The following is a 19,628-nucleotide window of genomic DNA, read 5'->3' on the forward strand; positions in this document are numbered from 1 at the left end:
CAACGTTCCTATTTTTAGTGTAATTTTATAGTACCTATTTCAACGAAGAATTGAAGAAATGGAAAAAATATGTTTACTTCAGTACCCTTACAGATTTCTACAATGGCATTTCTTTCTTCTCTTGTATACTGGGTCACTGTGAATCAGAATTGACTCAATGACAGTGAGTTTAGTTTATTTAATCTTAGAATTCTTCAATCCTCTACATATAAAATAATTATAATTGAACAAGACTCATATTATGCAAAGAGCTAAAACCATGCATGAGGGGGCTTCCAAAAGTAGGTGGGAATTTTTTCGTGATCTTATAGCTCCTGTTTACCATGAACTTCAGAAAGCCCCCTTGCACTTAGATGTGTGTTAGGGCCACCTAAGAAGCTTGTTCAAGCGCCAGTGCCGGGTTCCACACCAGCTCTCAAGAAGCACGATTCCCAAGGGAAGGGCCAAGGTGTCTGTGTTCTCAACAAGCTCCTCCAACCATCCAGGCTAAGGCTTCTTTCTTGCTTCCTAAATAGCACAAGTGAAAAACACAGACTCAAAATGAAGGGGTACTGGAGTTGGAGATTCTGTAGATCCTGTCTTTGGATAAAGAAGTTAAGCTTTGAGATGGGAAATGGACTTGTTGGCTTTTGGGTGTTTTTAAAATATAGTTAGCAAGTTAACAAAAGGCAATTATAGCACATCGTTGGAGCAATATTATTCACAGAAGAAATTTCAGGAGTATTTTCATCTGCTATCTAATTTAAGGAGAATCCCGTGTTATCCACTGAATGAACTATGCAAGTTAACTAATTTTTTAAGAAAGAAGAGCTCTTAGGGAAAAAGCTTACCAACTGCTCCTTAGTGAAGAATAAGCATAGTTTGGCATGTTGAGATGTCATAATTACATGATAGTTAGTCCTAAACCAACTATTAAATCTTTTTTTTAAGATCTGAGAGCTAAGTGTCGTAGGTGGTAGTCAACTGAGGGAATCTGCCTTGACCAAAGCTCCACGTGGCCAAAATACAACTCCGTGTGCCAAAATGTTTTACCTCCCAACCACAGACAACTGCGTCCTTACTTAAAGGAGTATACAACGCCTATCTCCATGAAGATTACGGAAGATTACTGTGTCTCGGAACCTTCTGTAAAGGAAGTTCACGTATAGTGTAGTTGGGCCTGTCAGGTAGAACCTGTCTCAGGGATACAGTCGTCTCCTGGTTCCGAGTAGCTAACTCCATGGCAAAGCAATCATGGCACAGGATTTGGAAGGCGAAAGGCAGTGAAAGTCAGTGGCTACGTCCCAAGCCTATCAAAACAGACCCAGGAGATAAATAAGCAGGGCTGCCAGATTAAATAGAGTAAACTACATTTCCGTTCTTCCAGTTCCGACACCTAGAAACTCCTAGTGAATAAAGGTGCCGAGGCTGGAGTCTTTAAAGAAGTAGACGACCACATTTTTCCTTCAGCGGAGCTGCTCCTAGGTTCAAACTGCCAGCTTCTCAATTAGCAGCTGGGTATGAACCTCTGAGTCACCCGGGGTCCTACAGAAACACAGTGCAGTCTTAGGACCATTTAGTAGAATGATTTTTAGTTTAAGTATGTCTGATTCTGGATTAGGTGTCATTGAGTATGAGAGATAACTATGTTCTAATATGCTGTTAGGGGCCATCAAGTCAATTCTGACCCAGAGTGACCCTGTGTACCACAAAACCAAGCATCGCCCTGCCCTGCCTTGTCCTCACGGAGATGGTTACGTTTGAGCCCTCGTGAGCAAAGCATGACATTGCATTCCATTAGATCATATACACCCATATAGATGTTAGGCTCTAATATATATTTCCAGGGGACAGCATCCAATCCACAAGATTATTTTGCACTACCATATATATTACAATAAAGGATACTTAAGAGTTGTGCATATTTCATTAACTTTTAAGGCAATGCTAATATTTATAACTTCCTAAATTTTAAAAATGCCTCTTCTTTCTTAATCCCTTTTATGTGCTCTATCCCCTTTCTTTTTATGCATTGGTATATGAAGGGAGGTTCGAAAAATCCCTGGAAAAGTGAATTCAAAGATCATGGAAATGCGTCCCTGAACTGTTTGAAGCCCTCTCATATAGTCAGCTCAGGTTACTTTGGAAAGGAAAGAGATTTGCATGGGGGAACTGCAATAATGGAAAACCACGTCTAGAGCTCTCTTGTCTGGAACACAGTAGTTCCTTAATAAATAGTTGTGAAACAATGACCCTAACCAGGTGTCATGAAAATTGCAATCTTTCTTTTTCGAGTATTAGTCTTTACGCTGGAGCTCTGCAAGGTCACGGTTTGCTAAGCTGGCAAAATGTCACACTTTTGATACTTCAGGAAGCTCCAGTGCAGTACGGAATTGATAGACTCACCTAAACACTCCCATCAGCCCATAATTTACAGAACGCTCCAATGCTTCCATTTACACAGCTGTCCTCTAGAATCTGGTTTCTCAAAGTGTGTCCCAAAGACCTGCAGCAGCATCGTCACCAGAGAACATGTTACAAATGCTGGATCTAAGAGTTCATACTGAAAAAGAACTTGCACGTTAGCAAGGTCCCCAGGAGCGGGGTGCGCATTTTAAAAGTAGAGACGAGTGAGTCTGGTAGCACAGTGGTTAGGGCTCTCCACTGCCAACCAAAAGGTTGGTGCCTTAAACCCATCAACCACTCCGAGAGGAAAAGATGTGGAGGTCAGCTTCCATGATACATGGACTTATAGCCTTAAAACCCTATGGACTGCTCTGTGCTGTCCTATAGGGTCACTGTGCATCAAAATCAAATTTTCAGCAGAGAATGTATGTGTGCATTCTAGTAACACATGGGCAATTCAGCCTTACAAATACAGCTTTACATTCACCTCACCAAGTCATAAGTCTTCAATCCATTCACTATTCCCCCAGACTATAGATAACTTAGAAATCCAACAATTCCGTGATTGGGTACTTAACAAACATCTAGGATTATTAACCGTCTGTCTGTACTGCCATTAAAGAAATGTTATTGTTTTCCAAAGAATCTTCAATTTTTATGAGGAAGTTAAGCAACTCGTTAACAGTGTTTTTCAACCCAGTATTTTATCAGCCCCTTTAAGAAGCTGATGAAGGCTATAAAACTTCTCCACAGAAAAATACATATGCACATTTATACAGGATTTTACATATATCTGGGGCATTCATTGACCCCCTAAAACCAGTTCAGTAACCCCAAAAGTTCATACACTCCACAGAAACAGACCACTAAATTATAAAATGCAACAACTGAGTCAAGAACTGCTTATAGTACTGGGCATTTAACATGGGCTTCCTTCCACAGAGAGCTGTGGGCTCTTTCCCCAGTAGCCCAGACCCTCTCTCTGCTACATAAAGTGGACCGAAGTAGAGAGGACGGGTGAATTATCCAGGACAAATGAGCACTGTCACCCTCAAAGCATTTTCCATCTTTCATATAACTGAATCATATCCCATGCCTGCTATTAAGAGACCGCTTTGCTCTAACTAAAACTGTTTTATGTTTCAAGAATCCATAAACGATCAGGGTAATTTTAGCACCTGTCATTTCTTTATCTCAGCTCTCCTGGGAGCAGAAGTTTCCGTGAGAAGCACGAGAGGCACTGATCTGTCCCAAGTCCCCACTACTTTTAATGCAGTCACATATAGCACGAAAAGCCTTATTAGGAACATCACGGAGGCCTGCACCCGGAGTACTACAGAAATCAACAGTCCAAGCAGCAGCACGAAGCAGAGCCCCAGCACGCAAACAGCCGGAATTACAGAGACCCCGTGGGTTCAAGCAACCACCCAGACGCAGGCCAGCACCCCGGACGAGGTAAGCAGATGAGGGGCTGTGGAGTGTGGTTGGTGAACCGTCTCAGATAAGCCCCCTGCTTGGCAAACTGCCCTGTGGGAATGGCAACTGACTGCCTAAGGGAGTGATGAGGCACGTCCTCGGGTCTTAGGTGGGGTGTGGCAGCTTTTTGTCTCACAAGAACATCTTTGAAATGGAATTAAAATGTCTCTACCTCTTTATAAATGGATGATAATCAAGCCAGCATGGCATAACTGTACCCCAGCAGGGTGGCCATCTTTTCTTAATCACACCAGGGTTCGAGTATACCATGTATGACGTGGTCAGAAATCAGAGCATTGAAACCAGTACTTTGCAGGCTAGCCTGCATGTGTCACAATTGCTCGTGCTCAGGAGGGAGGGAAGAGTCAGCACACAGCGGCTGCTAACGGGAGTCCCTCGTTCGCCTGGAGAGTGTGGGCAGAGAAAAGCCAAGTCCTGACCATGGCCACACCAGCATCCTCCTCCCCGCCTGTGGCCCCAGTGGAAAGCAAGTCCACTAGACCCAGATGAACCAAATGTCTCAGTGTTTCTATGGCACACGTGCTCACTGATTTTAACTCCCACCCCCCCCACCCCCCCCACCCCCCCCCCACCCCCCGCCTCGGAGCCTCCGCTTGATGTTTCCGGCGATAACAGTGTGGTTATAATAAAGCAATAGCTGTAGTTTCGCACGGCGATCTTTGGTGCTTTCTGGAGGCAAGCCTACTCATTTAAAGAAAGTAGAAACGCAGTGCTTAGCATTCATCAGGGCCCGAGTCTCTTCAGTCTGGCGTGGAATTCCATATGAACTTGACCCCCACCAGTGAACATGACTGATCATGAGACAAATGTAACCAGTCCATCGAATGACTTCTGGGACTTCTCTTTTTTTTTTCTTCCATCTTTCTTTTTCTTCTTTTAAATGAACTTTTCCAAGTCTGTTTCCGTTTTACTTTTTTTGTAATAAATCTACCCTGTGGTAGAATTCAAGAATGCTCACGACGTTTCGGGAACCATCAGTTTAAAGCTCAATATTCATTCTCCCTGTATTAACAAAAGGAGCCGTTGCAGAAAATAGCCCAGACTGTGAATTTCATGTAAAGGTTAGCTTCTCCTCCGCCATTGATGGAGCATCTCATTCGCCTCCACACGGCCTATCAGCCTCGCGAGGCCACACGTGATTCTGGTTCAGGAGAGTTTTCAAGCAGGTAAGTAAAAGCTACAAGCCACCTGAGTTCTAGTCTCCAGGCTCACAGACATCACTCACTCCTGCCACATTGGTGAGGGTCAGAGGAAAGCAAAGCTATGCCGGATTCGGAGTTAGGGAATTAGGCTCCACCTTGTGAGAGACTGGCTGTAAAGATTCATTGCCAAGATAGGCACCTATTGAGTAAGAGGCGTCTGTGGTTACTAACCGTTCTGCCATGGTCACTCGCTCCCAACCACACGATTGTTATCATCACTATTTTCCAGAGGTGAACTGAGAAATGACACAACCGGGAGAAGAAACCCACTCACACGTATATACATGCACCCGCGTATATACAGGCACGCACCCACACAAACTCGAAGACACCTGAGCTTGCCTAATGACCTTCTTCTTTGCCTGGGCTCTGTGGTTGAAGGGACTTGCCAATGAGAACCTGACTCTTAATCCAGGAATCTCTCCGTGTCAGGATTTCTGCGGACGCATCTGAGGATCCGCAGCCTCCTCGGGGCAAGTGGTCTCTTCCTTCGCCTCCCCCCTTCCTCCCCTGGCCGAGCGCTAGGTCCTGCTTCGAAGAGTTGTCTCTGATTTCAAACACCATCGCTTGCTCCTGCACACCCTCTCCGTCTTCTGCCCCCGCCTTCTGTTTCATTGGCCACTTCTCCGCTCCGACGCAAATTTAACGAAGTAACACGTGTGCGCAGGGCAGCGCCTAGAGAGAATAGCGTTTGGTGGTGGTGGGTCCCCTTGCGTCGTCCATTCCAACTCTGCGACGCAATGTACCACGGGACGGGATCCCGCCAGCTCTTCTCCATCCTCACAGTGGCTCTCAGGTGGGAGCCCGCGGCTGCAGCCACTCTGCCAATCCATCTGGCTGTCCCCAAAATAATGTTTAGCTGCCGGATTTGGTTTGGTTTTATTTGTTTGGGGTTTTGGTTTTTGTCACTGGGTGTCAGAATGGACTCAATGGCAGAGTTTGGGGGGTTTGTTTATTTAACGTTTTTATTGTGAATTATTATCTGGGGGTGACATTTCAGAGCATCAATGTTGTGTTCTACAATTTAAACTTACCAAACCTCTCAATAGCTTGCCCTGATGCCTCCCCGTCCCCCCCCCCCCCCCAGGCCCAGTGGCTGCTGTTAAGCCGTTGCGGGGTAAAACGTCTTTGATGGATGTTGGCACCTTCTCCAGGGCAGGAAGGCTATCTAGAGGAGAGGTTAGGAGAATCCCTAGGCAGGGGTTCTCAGCCTCGGGTCGCTGACCAGCCGCCTGAGGGGCATCACCTGGGAAATTGTTGGAAAGGGACTGGACACAAAAGGCAACCCCACCAGCTGCTGTCGGCCATGTGCTTCGGAGGGGAGCTGTCCCCTAGGGTTTTCAGGACTGTGACCTCTCAGATGATTGTTCCCAAGGCATCTCTGAGTGGGCTCCAAGCGCCAATGTTTAGTTTCCTAGTTGATTGCTTCCCATTGGTGGCCACCTGGGACACCTTCTTAGGTCCTACCCTAGACCTGCTGAGTCAGCAACTCTGAGTCACACGGATCTGGGTTTTGGAAGCCTCCAGGTAACACTGATGCAGAAGGAACCGTGAGAAGTGCTCCTCTAGATAAAGATGGCCCTGGCCCCAGAGTAGCCCCCCCCCCCATGGTTCTGTGTCACCCACTCTTGATGGTGCCTCTGTCCATGCGAAACTGTAAATATTGGATCAAGCTGCAGGCATTCGCCTATCTGATTACAGCCCCCTGGTGTTACTTCCTCAAGGAACAGGGTCCCGGGAGGTGAGAGGGGCTCGGGAACTGAGGGCCCCGCTGCATGTCTTTGTGGCCTTTAGCAAAGGGTGCTTCCAAGGACACGTGGCTCCATCGGTGAAGGGAGGGGAAGGTCTGGATCGCTGCTCCCACCTTCTTCTGGGCACCGGGAGTATACAAGTGCACAACGATACCTGGGATCCTTGTGGAATATCCGGCCAGGCGTGGATGTCAGAGGTGTAACTTCAACACCAGCTGTTCCCACGGTGTCATGTGAGAGAGTGTTAGGAAGGCAGAGTGCTCTGGGGACCTGAGAAATGGGCAGCAAGAGGGTGCAGGAGGAAGAGGACAGGTGTGGGGAAGAGGCTAACTATGTGAAGAAATGGCCTCTAACAGGAAGGAGGGCAGGCAGGCCGGGGACTGCACTTTGGCTTCAGAACTTGGCGAGGATCTGCCTATTGTTTGAAAAGTGTACTCTCAAGGGAAGTCCGATCTGGAAGCCCTCTTAGCCAGGCGACCTTCATGGAATGGGTTCAGCACTGGGATAGTGAGTGGTGGCTAGTTGCCATCATCAGCTCCAAGGCATGATAACCCCCTGTCCAGCAGAGCAGAGTGCCCACGTGTTAGGAGTCCTTTATTGAACCACTGAGTGCTTTGAGTGTTTTCGTCCAACCTGGTACAGCAGTGTATGCTAGTCTTCTAACCCATAAGGTTGGTGGTTCAAAATGACCCAATGGCACTTCAGAGGAATGCCCTGCTGATGTGCTTTTGTAAAGATTACAGCCCAAAATACCAGCGCTATGGAGCAGTTTTACTCTGTTACATAAAGGGTCGCCATGTTTAGGAATCAACTCAATGGCGGGGCTTCCTTTCCGGCATTATCGCAATCAATGCTCTAGCATGATCCAGAGGACTTTCACACAACAGGTTGCTAAATCTTTCTTCCTGATCGGCCTTATTCTGGAAGATCCGCTGAAACCTTTCCACCATAGATGACCCGGCTGGTATTGGAAACATCAGTGTCATAACTTCCAGTATCATAGTAACACACCTGCCAACACAGCAGGGCACATAGTCAGTTGGGTGGTACGTGAAGAGCTAGCTGGTGCTTTAAATAAACCAGGAAAACCTGGTTTAAATCCCCTTGGTGGCGTTTATTAATTCCTCAACCCAAGTCATGTTTGCTTCCTCTTAAAAGCAAGAATATTATGAGCACTCTACCTACCTAAGAGGAGCCCCGGGTTGGTGTGAATTCAACTACTCACCAAGAGATTGGCGCTTCAGACCCGAATATTCAGGGGTGCCTGCGAAGAAATGTCCTCTAACCTGCTTCTGAAAGGTGCTAGTCTTGAACATGTATGAAGTACAGTTCTATTCTACACACGTAGGGTCCCCATGAGATGGGAATCAACCCAATGATAACTTTAATTTTATTGGTTGTTGTTGTTGCCTGTCATTATCGTTATCATTACCTGGAGGGAGAGGGCGTTTATCGACCTTTTAAAACAATTGTAAGGACTAAATTTTGATTAAGCAAAATGCTTAGCACATTGTATATGCATAACAATTATTCCATCATGTTGGCAACTAATACTAACTTATTGTACCCTCTTGATCGTTCCCATCCCGTCTGTCGTGCCAGGGTGTTATGAGGTCCAGATGGGCAGGCATATTATGTGAAAAGGCTTTGAGAGGATTAAAATGCTGGACATGCATTCGAAATGTTACCAGTCCATTCTGATATGGCTGAGTTTCTATTAATGGTCTATAAAAAGATACCTCCTTATTCCGCCCCCCCTGTCCCCATTCTTACCCCTGCCTGGGAGAGGGATTGCATTTCCTCTATTGATGAATAGCCATTGTGGTGCTAATTTGGCCTCTAACATGGCTGTGTTTCCTTCCCTTTGGCCTTCAAAGAGATGCCAGCCCAGTATCTGTCCCTGGATAAGCGAGGGGCTGATCCATACTACACCCCTTATCAGCACTACCTCCCAAGTCTGAGGTGTCTTCCTTCATCTTGTTCCTTAATGCATACAGGGAGTCCCCTGGCTGTCACATTGTTTGTACACAGAACTAAAGATACTGCTCTGGACGGAGGCAAAGCCTAGCCGACAAAGGCACGGGTGCCGCACAGAGGGCCAGCTCCTGACCGCTCCTTGTGCATGATCTGGTGTGAATGGACAAACTATGATCAGGTTCTGTATAGGTTGTTTCTTCAAGAAAAAAACGAGTGACCCTCACATATGTATAAGAAGGAACTTTATATCAAGAAAGAATTTTATAAAAAAAAAAATCCTCGTGCAGTCCCGTTCAAATCCATGGGTCAGGTGCAAGCTGGAGATGCTCAGACTCCTGAAGCTCCCAGTGGGTGAGGCAGGAGAGCAACAAGGGAGCTGGGAGATCCCAGGCTGGTGGATGCAGAGTCACGTGGCTCCAAGATTAGACAGGGTACCACAGCTCCCAGGGTTGACAGGCCTCATGGCTGCCAACTCCAGAGCTATGCACACAGTCCAAGCAAGTGAGCCCCTAACCAAGCCAAGCTCACTGTTGTTTGTTGTTGATTTTGATTCATAGTTATCAGTGCCCCCTTTTCGCCCCCCATTCCCCACCTTCACTTCCCATGCTCTCAGACTTTAACTCTTTACAGGAGTAGAAAGCCTCTTTTTTTTTCTCCTGCAGAGTGACTGATGGATTTGAACTGCTGACCTTACAGTTGCAGTCTTGTTAGTCCAGGTTGACTAGAGAAACAAATTCAGACACTCTGATGTGTGTATGAGAGAGCTTTATATCAAAGAGTAATTGTATATTAAGAAAACATCTCAGCCCAGTCCAGATGGAGTCCATGGATCCAATATTAGCCCATATGTCTGATATTAGTCCATAAATTCTTCTTTAGACTCATGCAGCCATGCAATGATGCTGAATGCAGGCAATCACAGGCCAGTGGGTGGGAAGTCTTGTGGATCCAGTGACAGTGGAAGCATCTCAGCACTACTGGTAAGGGTTTCCAAATGGCTCCTCCAGCTCCATAGCTATTGCTGCCATCAGCATGGCTCCATAAGGCTTGTCACTAGGAATGTGAAGCAGAGAGCATGCATGTGTCCAGGAAGACAGGAGTTCCCAGAATCCCCAGGAGAAGGCCATACCCACACAGAGGCATCATTGGCTATGACCTGATTGACAGGCTAGACTCCACCCCTTCACTCAAGTTGACAGGAGATCATGTAATTGCCACACAATCCAATGCATGACTGCTATGTCACCACAGCTCCTCTTCCAGACCAGGGAAACAAAATGGCAAAAAGGGGAGAGAGAGAGAGAAGTTCTCACCATGTCTTTTATAAAAAGATCACGCCTGTAAGAAGACATCTCCAGGCCATGTACAACCTGATCGACAGGTTGGGCCCCACCCCTACCCCCACATAGATAAAATTTAACCATCACAGCTTCCAGGGCTACTGGTGTTACAAAAAGGATCATGTCAGTGGGTAACATATCATAGGAAGGATTTGTTCCTAAAAAACCCAATTCATAAGTAGCATCCCTCAAGTCCTGTTCTGACAAAGAGCTACTGTTTTCTTGGTCTGCCAATGAGAGTAGATTACCAAGTGGCAAGAGCTTAAATAGAGTTTACAATGCATTAGATCACCCCAGCCTTTAAATATTGATGATTGCTGCTGCTGTAGGTGGTATGGGTGATTTTGCATTATTTCCCATTTTGCTTTCACTCCATCATTTCCCATGGTTATGCTTTTAAACCTCAAACCAAATCTTATTGTTAAATCAAGTTGGTCCTGACTCATAGCAACCCTATAGGACAGAATAGAACTGCTCCTGTGGGTTTCTGAGACTTTAAAGTTGAAAATTTTAGAGGGGCAGACAGAGCAGCTGGTGAGTTCACACTGATGACCTTGTAGGTAGCAGCTCAAAGGGTAGTCTCCTGTGCCCCTAAGATTCCTAATGGTATTATTTCACTGAGTTAATGTTTTGACACAATATAAATCACAAACACAAAATGCAACCATCTAGCACAGGGGTTTTCAACCTTCCTCATGCCGCGACCCTTTCATACAGTTCCTCATGTTGTGGTGACACCCAACCATAAAATTATTTTTGTTGCTCCTTCACAACTGTCATTTTGCTACTGTTATGAATCAGGCAACCCCTGTGAAAGGGTCATTTGACGCCCAGAGGAGTTGCCACCCCCAGGTTGAGAACCAGTGAATCCTAGCAGATTATGTGTATTGAGCATGGCAGTATTTCTCCAGACATTGATTCAATGAGATGACATTGTCTTCCTCAGGCAACATTAATTCAGTGGTGAAATGGAGAGAACTCACTCTAACTGCCATCGAGTCGATGCCAACACATAGCGAGCCTACATGACAGGGTAGACCTGCCCCGGTGTGTTTCTGAGACTGTCGCTCTTTATCAGAGTCGAAGACCCCGACATTCTCCTCCTGTGTGGGGCAGTGGATTTGAACTGCCGCCCAACTGGTAGCCGTTACACCTCTAGGGCTGCGCATGCCGTGGAGAGAGAGGAGAGGAAAAGGACTTTCTCTTCTGTCCTGCAGGATTGCCTGAGTCAGACTTGACTTGGCGACAATGGCAACGTCCTTTCCACTTCGGGAGTAATGGCTTTGACAAACAGCCTTTCCAAAGTAACTGACACGGAAATCCTATGCTGCCTTGGAAGCAGTGAAGCCTGCTCGTGTAGTGGCTTCATGCTGGGTGGATAACTAAAAAGTCAGTATCGGGAAACCATCAGCCACTCACTCCCCAGAAGGACAGGCCACTCAGGGGTACCTCACAAGAAAGACCCCATGACCTATTGGAACTCTGTGGAACCCCGTTCTACTGTGACACGTGTGGGATAGGCAGGAGTCCGAATCAACTCGGTGGCATCTGGCTTTATTTTGGGTAAGCAGCAGGTTGATATCATGGGTAAACACAGATGAGCATCTCAAGAGGAAATTTCTACTTGGGAATTACCCGGGAGGCACAGGATTTTCATCCAGGCTTCCCTCATTTCGGATCCTAGTAGACCTGGGACAGTGGACATAGGACAATGTTCCCATAGGTAGCCAGAACAAGCGCCTGCTGTTCTTCTGTGTGTCTGTGAATATTAGTGTCGGCTCCCTCTTCGCAAGGCTGACTCTTGATCCAGACACGTGATCTAAGTAAGCACAATTAAGTTTTCTGGAATCCCCATTCTTTCCCAAAGCTGTTCATAGCTTTGTTATGATCCACACAGTCAACTGCCTTGACATAGTCAATAAAACACAAGTAAACATCTTTCTGGTATTCTCTGCTTTCAGCCAAGCTCCATCTGACATCAGCAATGATATCCCTTTGTGGTAGTTACATAATCTGGTGTGAATTTTAGGATTAAGAGTATAGGGGTGGAGTCAAGCCTGTCAATCAGGATATAGCCAATGAGACCTCTGTGTGGGTGTGGCCTTCTCCTGAGGATTCTGGGAACTCCTGTATTTTCCTCCTTAGAGGCAAGAGATATACTCTCTCTGCTCACTCCCTGCAAGACATCCCTGTGGAGAAGACACATGGAGAGAGGCAGATGGAGCCAGGTCTCTGGAGCCATAGAAACCATGTGGACAGCCCTGTCAGTGCTGAGATGCTTACAGCACCACTGGATCCACAAGACTTCCCACCCACTGACCTGTGATCTCCCCACATTCAGCGTCATTGCATGTGTTCATGACTCAGAAGAGAACTTTATATATTGTTCTCAGGCATATGGGCTAATATCAGATATGTGGACTTGAGGTATAAAGATTGAACAAGTGAGCAGAAGAGAGAGGGGGTAAAATAAATGCTCAGACAAATGGAGATCGCCAAGGAACCAGGAAGCAGTAGCTGAAGAAATAAGGATGTTCCTCTAGAGCCCACAGAGAGAGAGAGCTTTCTTCCAGAGTGAGCACCTTGAATTTGGACTTAAACTTCCTCAACTGTGGGCAGTGCAACAGTGCTGGGTTCTTTCAAACTCACCAGCTGGTCTAAGGGAGAGCAATGAGGCTATCTGCTTCCGGTAAATATGGACAGTCTCAGAAACCCAAAGGAGTGGTTCTACTCGGTCCTATAGGGTCAGTAGGAGTCAGATTTGACTCCGTGACAGTGGGTTGGATGAACAGAGAAAATAAATTTCTGTTGGTTAAAGCTATCTATGTGTGGTACTTCTGATATTGCAACACTAGCTAACTAAGGCAGGAGCTGTGTTCAATGAGACCTGACTCTGAGGAGACTTGGTGGAATGTAAGTATATGATGCATGGGGCTGCTACCCACGGGGTCAGCAGTAGAAACCAGCAGCTTCTCTGTAGGACAGAGACGAGGCTGGCTGCTCCCATAAAGACTGACCGGCTCGGAAACCCACAGGGGCCATGCTACTCTCATGATGACAGGGTCACTATGAGTCAGAATTTATCTGATGGCAGTGAGGTTGTTGTGAAAAGAGGCTGTTGAAATGTGGACACATTTCAACCTATTTAAAAGAAAAGTAGAAATCTAGATCTTTTACATATACAGCTTCCTGTTTTTCTCAAAAGTTACCTACTTATCTCAGCACTTTTTTTCAACAGTGTAAAGATCACCCTAGTAAGGCCAGAAAAATCACATGTGCTGACCAAATATTAAATGGACATTCTGTGTGTGAAATCTAGAGAGTTCATGGGAGATAATGTTTTCCCAATGTGGTATGCAGAATAATCACACAGCATGTCATACAATCAGCATACACACATGTATCATATATATGTGCATAACATACAATTATCCTGTGATTATATCATACAATTCTCACTTTCAATGGAAGGTGAGCTCAGTGTTCATTTGTTTGATTTTCTGTTTCTTTTCTGAGAGTCGGTGTTTCACCAGTCATGTTTTGTGCACTGATGTAGGCATCGGTGAATAGACATTCATAGAAATCATGACCTTGCTTCTGATGTTTAGCAGCCACGTCCCCACCAACATCCCCAGTAAGCCCCAGTTCCTCAATTTGCTCTGTCGTCAAGTGGAGTTACTTGGATGGTAAGATGGTAGTGACTGGGAGATGAGAATGAAAAGGAGGCGGAAGTGCTTCAGGTTGACAAAGTGATTGGCCTACAGAGGCATCTGGTTATAAGTCACCTTGGGTTACAAAGCCATAACACACATGATACCAAGCCCGTTTCCTCCACCTTGGGACAACAGTGACAACAAAGTGGGGCAGAAGGAAGAGAGTGAGAAATTGATACAGAAAGCAAACAAAGCAGAAAATCTTAGAGAAGCATCGAGAGAACCCGGGACTCTGCTGCTAGAAGTCTATCTGGCATTGCCAGCCCTTGCTTAGAGGATTTTTAAGATATCTTATCATGGCCAACAGACTGAACAGCTCTTCAATGCCTTTTGTTCTTCTGAGCTATTTAAGTTTGTCTTGGGAGTGAGACTGAAAGCAGCCCTACTTGATTGTCTTTGGAATTCCTCAACAAGACATTCTCATCCGTGGACTTAGTCATTCTCTAGTGTTGGTGGGTGCTAGGCTGCTTGGTTTGTTTTATTGTTCCTCATATTATTAGAATGAGTCATCAAAGACCCTACTAGAGAATGAACCGTTTAATACCAGAGACTGCAATGCACACTGTTTGTAGCATCTCACTTAAGCCTCGTAACGCCCCTCCAAATGCTTTTCTCCTGTTCATTTTCCTGGGGATCTGTGACCTAGGAAAGTCAGCGAGAGATTCTTGAGATAGAAGCAATCCAAACTCTACTTCTGAACCTTAAGCAGGATAACAGTGAGTCCTTCTCCTCCTTCTCCTCCTCCTCCTCCTCCTGCTCCTCCTCTCCTCTTCCTCTCCTCCCCCCTTTATTCCCTTCCCTGTCCTCTTCCTCCTTCTTCAGATCTGCTTATCCAAATTCCCATTCTTTAATTATAATGCACTTAGTTTTAAATGTGTAGCGCCTGCTGGAGGTTAAAGTTGGATTCACTTTTGCCAAACTTACTTTTGAATCACTTCTGTTTTCCATGGACACCTCCTGAAGAAAGCATAGAACTGATTCAAAATTCATTAGTCCTTAATTCCACTTCACAAAGCTGTTGGGAAGTGTGAAGCCCCAAATACAAGTGTATTTTAACAGTCATCAGTCACTTATTTGACACAGCCTAAAATTGCCCGGGACATTCTAGTCGCCTAAATAGCTTCTTATACCTGGAAAGCCTGATGCAATTTAACTTCGAAAAATGAGACAGCATCATTAACTCTGCTGGATATAAAATGATATCTGGTTTAGGGTAGAGAGACTAGCAATCTGACCCTTTTGTTTGGATGTTGAATAGTGTTTCTCACTCACTGGAGCAGGAAGGGCTTGTTAAGACACAGATTGTTGGCTTCCACCACCATTTCTGATTCTTAAAGTCTATGAGCCCTAGATTTTGAATTTCTAAAAGGTTTTCTAATAATGCTGATGGATTTTTGTTTGTTTGTTTGGTTGGTTGGTTGGTTGGTTGGTTGGTTAGTTGGTTGGTTGAGGAGTGGGGAGCTGAGAGCCACTAAAGGATCCTCATAACACATACACCACCACCACCACCCCACACACACCACAGAGGTGTGCTATACTGAGACTTCAGGAACGGAAGTAAATCAGCCAAGCAGAGAATCTGAGCACCAGAGACCCAAGAAGAGAAAAAATAGGCACAAAGGCACCGGGGCAAGAAAAGTTTAGTTCCATGGGAACATCCTTAACACCTAGACCAGTGGCTGGCACACAGTAGGCACCCAATCAACATTTGCTAAAGGAATGAATGTATTGTCAGGTCCAGGAGGCAAGTGAGAGAGAGGAAGAGGCAGATCATGAAGGACCTTTTTGGTCATGAATGAGGAGTTTGGATTAACCAATCAACTTTACAAGCCCACCTACTCTCTTCTCCTCCACTGACCACCACACCAACCGAATCCCAGTCAAGCCCAAGCCCTCATCACCAGGACTCCTCTAGGAGTTTGCAACGTGTGCCCCTAGACCCCTGCCATGGCCTCTCTGCTCAGCAATTAAAAGGATCCATGCTTTTTGCCATGAATTAGAATTAATTGATTGCTATAAAAGACCCTTGATGGCATAGTGGTTTTCAAGTTGAGCTATTAACTCCAAGGTCAACAGTTCAAAACCACTAGTCTGTCTGTAGGAGGAAGATGAGGCTTTCTATTACCTTATAGAGTTACAGTCTTGGAAACACACAGGAACAGTTCTACTCTGTCCTCTGGGGTCAATATGAATCAGAATCAACTCCTTGACAGTGGGTTTGGGTTTTGGTGTTTGTCATTTGGGGGAAGTGGGGGGGTTAACAATTGCTACAGCAATTTTTTAAAGACAGCTACTTGCTCCCTCCAATCTAAAGTAAGCCTGTCCTTCCCATGTAGTCTGGGAAAGGTTTCCTCGTGGAAAGGAGAAAGCTCCCTTGAACATGACAGGGGGCTCAGCTCTAATTCCTGGAGTGCAGCAGCTTCTAAGGCAAATGCAGTGTCATTCCACGGGATAAAAAGGCTCAAAAGAAGCTGAGGAATTCCAAACAAAGATGAGAACAAAGAAAAGGGAATGAATTTATATTTTTGTACAGTAGTTTCAAATAAACTCTTAGTAGAAGAGATGGTATCCTTCCTTAGAAGTAAGCTCTCTGATTATGCATATTAATGTCTGATCTTTTCAAAGAAAGAAAATATAATCAGTAAAAGCCTAACATTACAATTTCCTTCCTTACTTCATAGTATGCTTATTTTTTTAAATATGCGTGTTTTTATGGGTTCTTTACAACTAAAACCAAACCAACTGCCACCAAGTCAATTTTGATCTAGCACAGAGTAGAACTGCTCCCTATGGTTTCTGAGGCTATAAATCTTCACAGGAGAAAATGGTCTCATCTTTCTCCCTTGGAGTGGCTGGTGGCATTGAACTGCTGACCTTGCACTTAACAGCTCAATGAATAACCCAGTACACCACCAGGGCTCCTCTATGAGTTCATTAAACTTACTGCCATTGAGCTGATTCTGACGCATGGCCAGTCTATAGGGCAGGATACAACTGCCCCTGTGGGTTTCCAAGACAGGACTCTTTCAGGCAGTAGAACACCTTGTCTTTCTCCCAAGGAGCAACTGGTAGTTTGGAACTGCTGACCTTGCAGTTCACAGTCCAACACAGAACCACCATGCTGGTCCTTCAGGACCCCCTGCAGCCCAAGTGGGCTATGCCTTGGCTGCTAACCACAGGTCAGTAGTTCAAAACCACCGAGGGTGAAAGATGATGCCTCCGTCCTCTGCACACCTTACTGGGACCATCTTCCCATCACACAGGGCCGCTAAGAGTCGGGCTCCCCTCATGGCAATGACCTTGTTTGTGGGGATTTTGGGTTTAATTATTTGAGAGCAATGCTGTAGTAAACCTGAGAGTGACCAAAATTTGGAAAAGCTTTCAACTTCTAGTGTTTGCCTTCATGTACTGCTGTGATTTTTCATGTATATTGAAGACATTTAGAAAGCAAAAGGACACATAACTCTTAATATGTGTGTCTGTCTCAACAGATCCAAAATAAAATGATCATACTTAAGGAAATCTCTTCTTTTTCTAATTTCTATGTCCAGAGGATCCATGTTAATAATGCAAAACTGGAAAGTCTCAACATGGTATCTTTGTAAATATGGTTTTTTATGCTCTGTTTGGTTTTTCCCCTTTTTCAGCAAGGGTACATTTGCCTGCATTATAAGGCGGTTTATTCGTATTTTGAAAATGAGTGATGATGCTAAAGTTTTTAACGGATAAAGTATGCTGACAGAATACTTCTTTTTGATTCGAAAACTTTTTAGGACAGCCTGAAGCAGATAAAATTTATTGGAGGCTTCTGCAGAGGACAGGAGGGTTCTTAATATATTGGGGTGGAAAGATTTCAAATCTGCATCTCGAACTGTGAGGAAATTTTAAAGGCCCAATGAAAAGGGTAAAGAGAAGCACAGCACAGATGGCTGAGCAGCAGAAGTTAGGTAAATCCGTCCCAAGCGATGAATAAATTTAAAAGCAAGAAAATAAGATGTCGCTGCGGTCTTGTTTATCTAATGCAGCAATAACAGAAATGCCACAGGTGGGTGACTTTAACACACGGAACCTTATTCTCTCACAGTTAGGAGGCTAGAAGTCTGAATACTCACTGCTAGCTCCAGGGGAAGGCGTTCTTTCTAGAGAAAGGTCTTTGGGAGGAAAGTTTACTTGTGCTGCCTGGCTCCTTAGAGATCATCAGGTGTCTTGGCCTCATTCTCTCCCTGAACCTTGTAGGTTTTCAGTTAAAAGATGTTTTTCCTTGAGTCTTGTAGGGTCTCTGTTCATTTCACTCCTGTATCTTCAGTTTCAGTAGTAGCGAAGTCCTTTTTGTCCGCTGGCTTCGCTAGTGGTTTGTCTCTTGAAAGATAAAGCTGTGTGTGATTCGTGAGAGGGTATGGCTTGAGTAAGGGTAAGACTAGAGTCCCGCCTTCTTTAAATCCATCATCCACTATACACACATCCTAATTCTGCCTCCCTACCCCAGAGAGGTCGGGATTTACAAGACCTATCACCAAACGGAGGATTAAGTGCAGCAAATCACAAAAAGAGGAAACCGCACAATACTGGGAATCATGGCCTAGTCAAGTTGACGCATATTTTAGGGAAAAAGAATTCCACCCATGAGAAATACAAGTGTGTCTGATTAGGCAAATGACCACGCATTGCTAGCACAGCATATACTTTTGCAAAGGTGTTTCAGCACATGTAACTTTAGAGTTCTGCACTTAGAACAGGTTATTATTCCGGTGGTACAGATGAGGAAACCACATTGGCAAGAAAACTCTAAAGTGACAGTAGAGAAGGAGCAGGGTTGTAAGAGGACTACTGTAAAGGACCAGAGAACCCTGTAATAACCTGTAACAATGCGTGCAGTATCTACAGAGGACAGAAATATACAAAGCCAAGCAAAGCCATTGAACTTGGAGGGGGCAGGGGAGGCAGACAAAATGTAGACAGGAAATGTTCTGTAGTAAAACCAGAATAGAAAAGTAGGTAAGATACATTTCTCTGAGCAACTCCTGATGATTTTAGGTTTAACCTAAATGATTCAGGTTTGAGGGTTTGTTAATTTAAGACATTTTGAAATCTCTGGTTTGGCAGAGATGATAAGAATCTTGGTTGATACTTCATGTTTTCATTAAAATATTCTTTTTAATGCCCTCTCTAAAGGAATGACAATTAGTTGAAGTTCTCCTCCCAGTAGGTATCCAGGTCTAGTCGCTAATAATGTAGGTGGCATCTCCTTCTTGGGAAGAGCTCCGGCGGTGCGGGGCTGACGCATTGGACTGTAACTTAGCAATTCACAGCCGGCTCTGAGGACGGAGGAAAAGGAGGCTGCTACGCCTGATAAGGGGTTCCGGAAACCCGCAGAGGCAGCCCTCCCTTGTCCTACAGGTAGGGCCCAAATCACCTGCAGGGCAGGGTGCCAGTTTTCTATGTAAAAAAGAAGGGAGCCTATCACGCTTTCAATGGCTTTTGTTTCCAAGCTCTATTTTTGGAAATGAAAAGGTGGACTGATATTCTCCTGCCCTCGTTCAGCAGTTGTTAAGGACGACACCCAAAGAAAAGCAACCGAACATGTGTTGCTCCTCAGTGATTGGGAGCGGCTCCAAAATTCCTTTTCAGATGTACCCATAATCATTCGAATACTGAGAAAGTTACTATACAGGAAAAAGTTGATCCTGAAGATGAAGTGTCATTGCTTTGTAAATTTGGGGGGGGGGGGAAGAAGCTATCTCAATAACATGCGTTTTACACACA

General features: G+C 45.1%; 1 protein-coding gene across 1 annotated transcript in view; it reads left to right on the plus strand.

The window, feature by feature from the left end:
• PTPRB (protein tyrosine phosphatase receptor type B) overlaps nucleotides 1-19,628 on the plus strand; it is a 121,036-nt gene that overhangs the window by 12,405 nt on the left and 89,003 nt on the right. Inside the window, exon 3 of the mRNA XM_075552777.1 lies at nucleotides 3,584-3,840. Within this exon, the coding sequence (XP_075408892.1) occupies nucleotides 3,584-3,840 (257 nt within the window). The remainder of the gene's footprint in view (nucleotides 1-3,583; nucleotides 3,841-19,628) is intronic.

Source organism: Tenrec ecaudatus, chromosome 6 (genome assembly GCF_050624435.1).
Source record: "Tenrec ecaudatus isolate mTenEca1 chromosome 6, mTenEca1.hap1, whole genome shotgun sequence".
Lineage (NCBI taxonomy): Eukaryota > Metazoa > Chordata > Mammalia > Afrosoricida > Tenrecidae > Tenrec > Tenrec ecaudatus.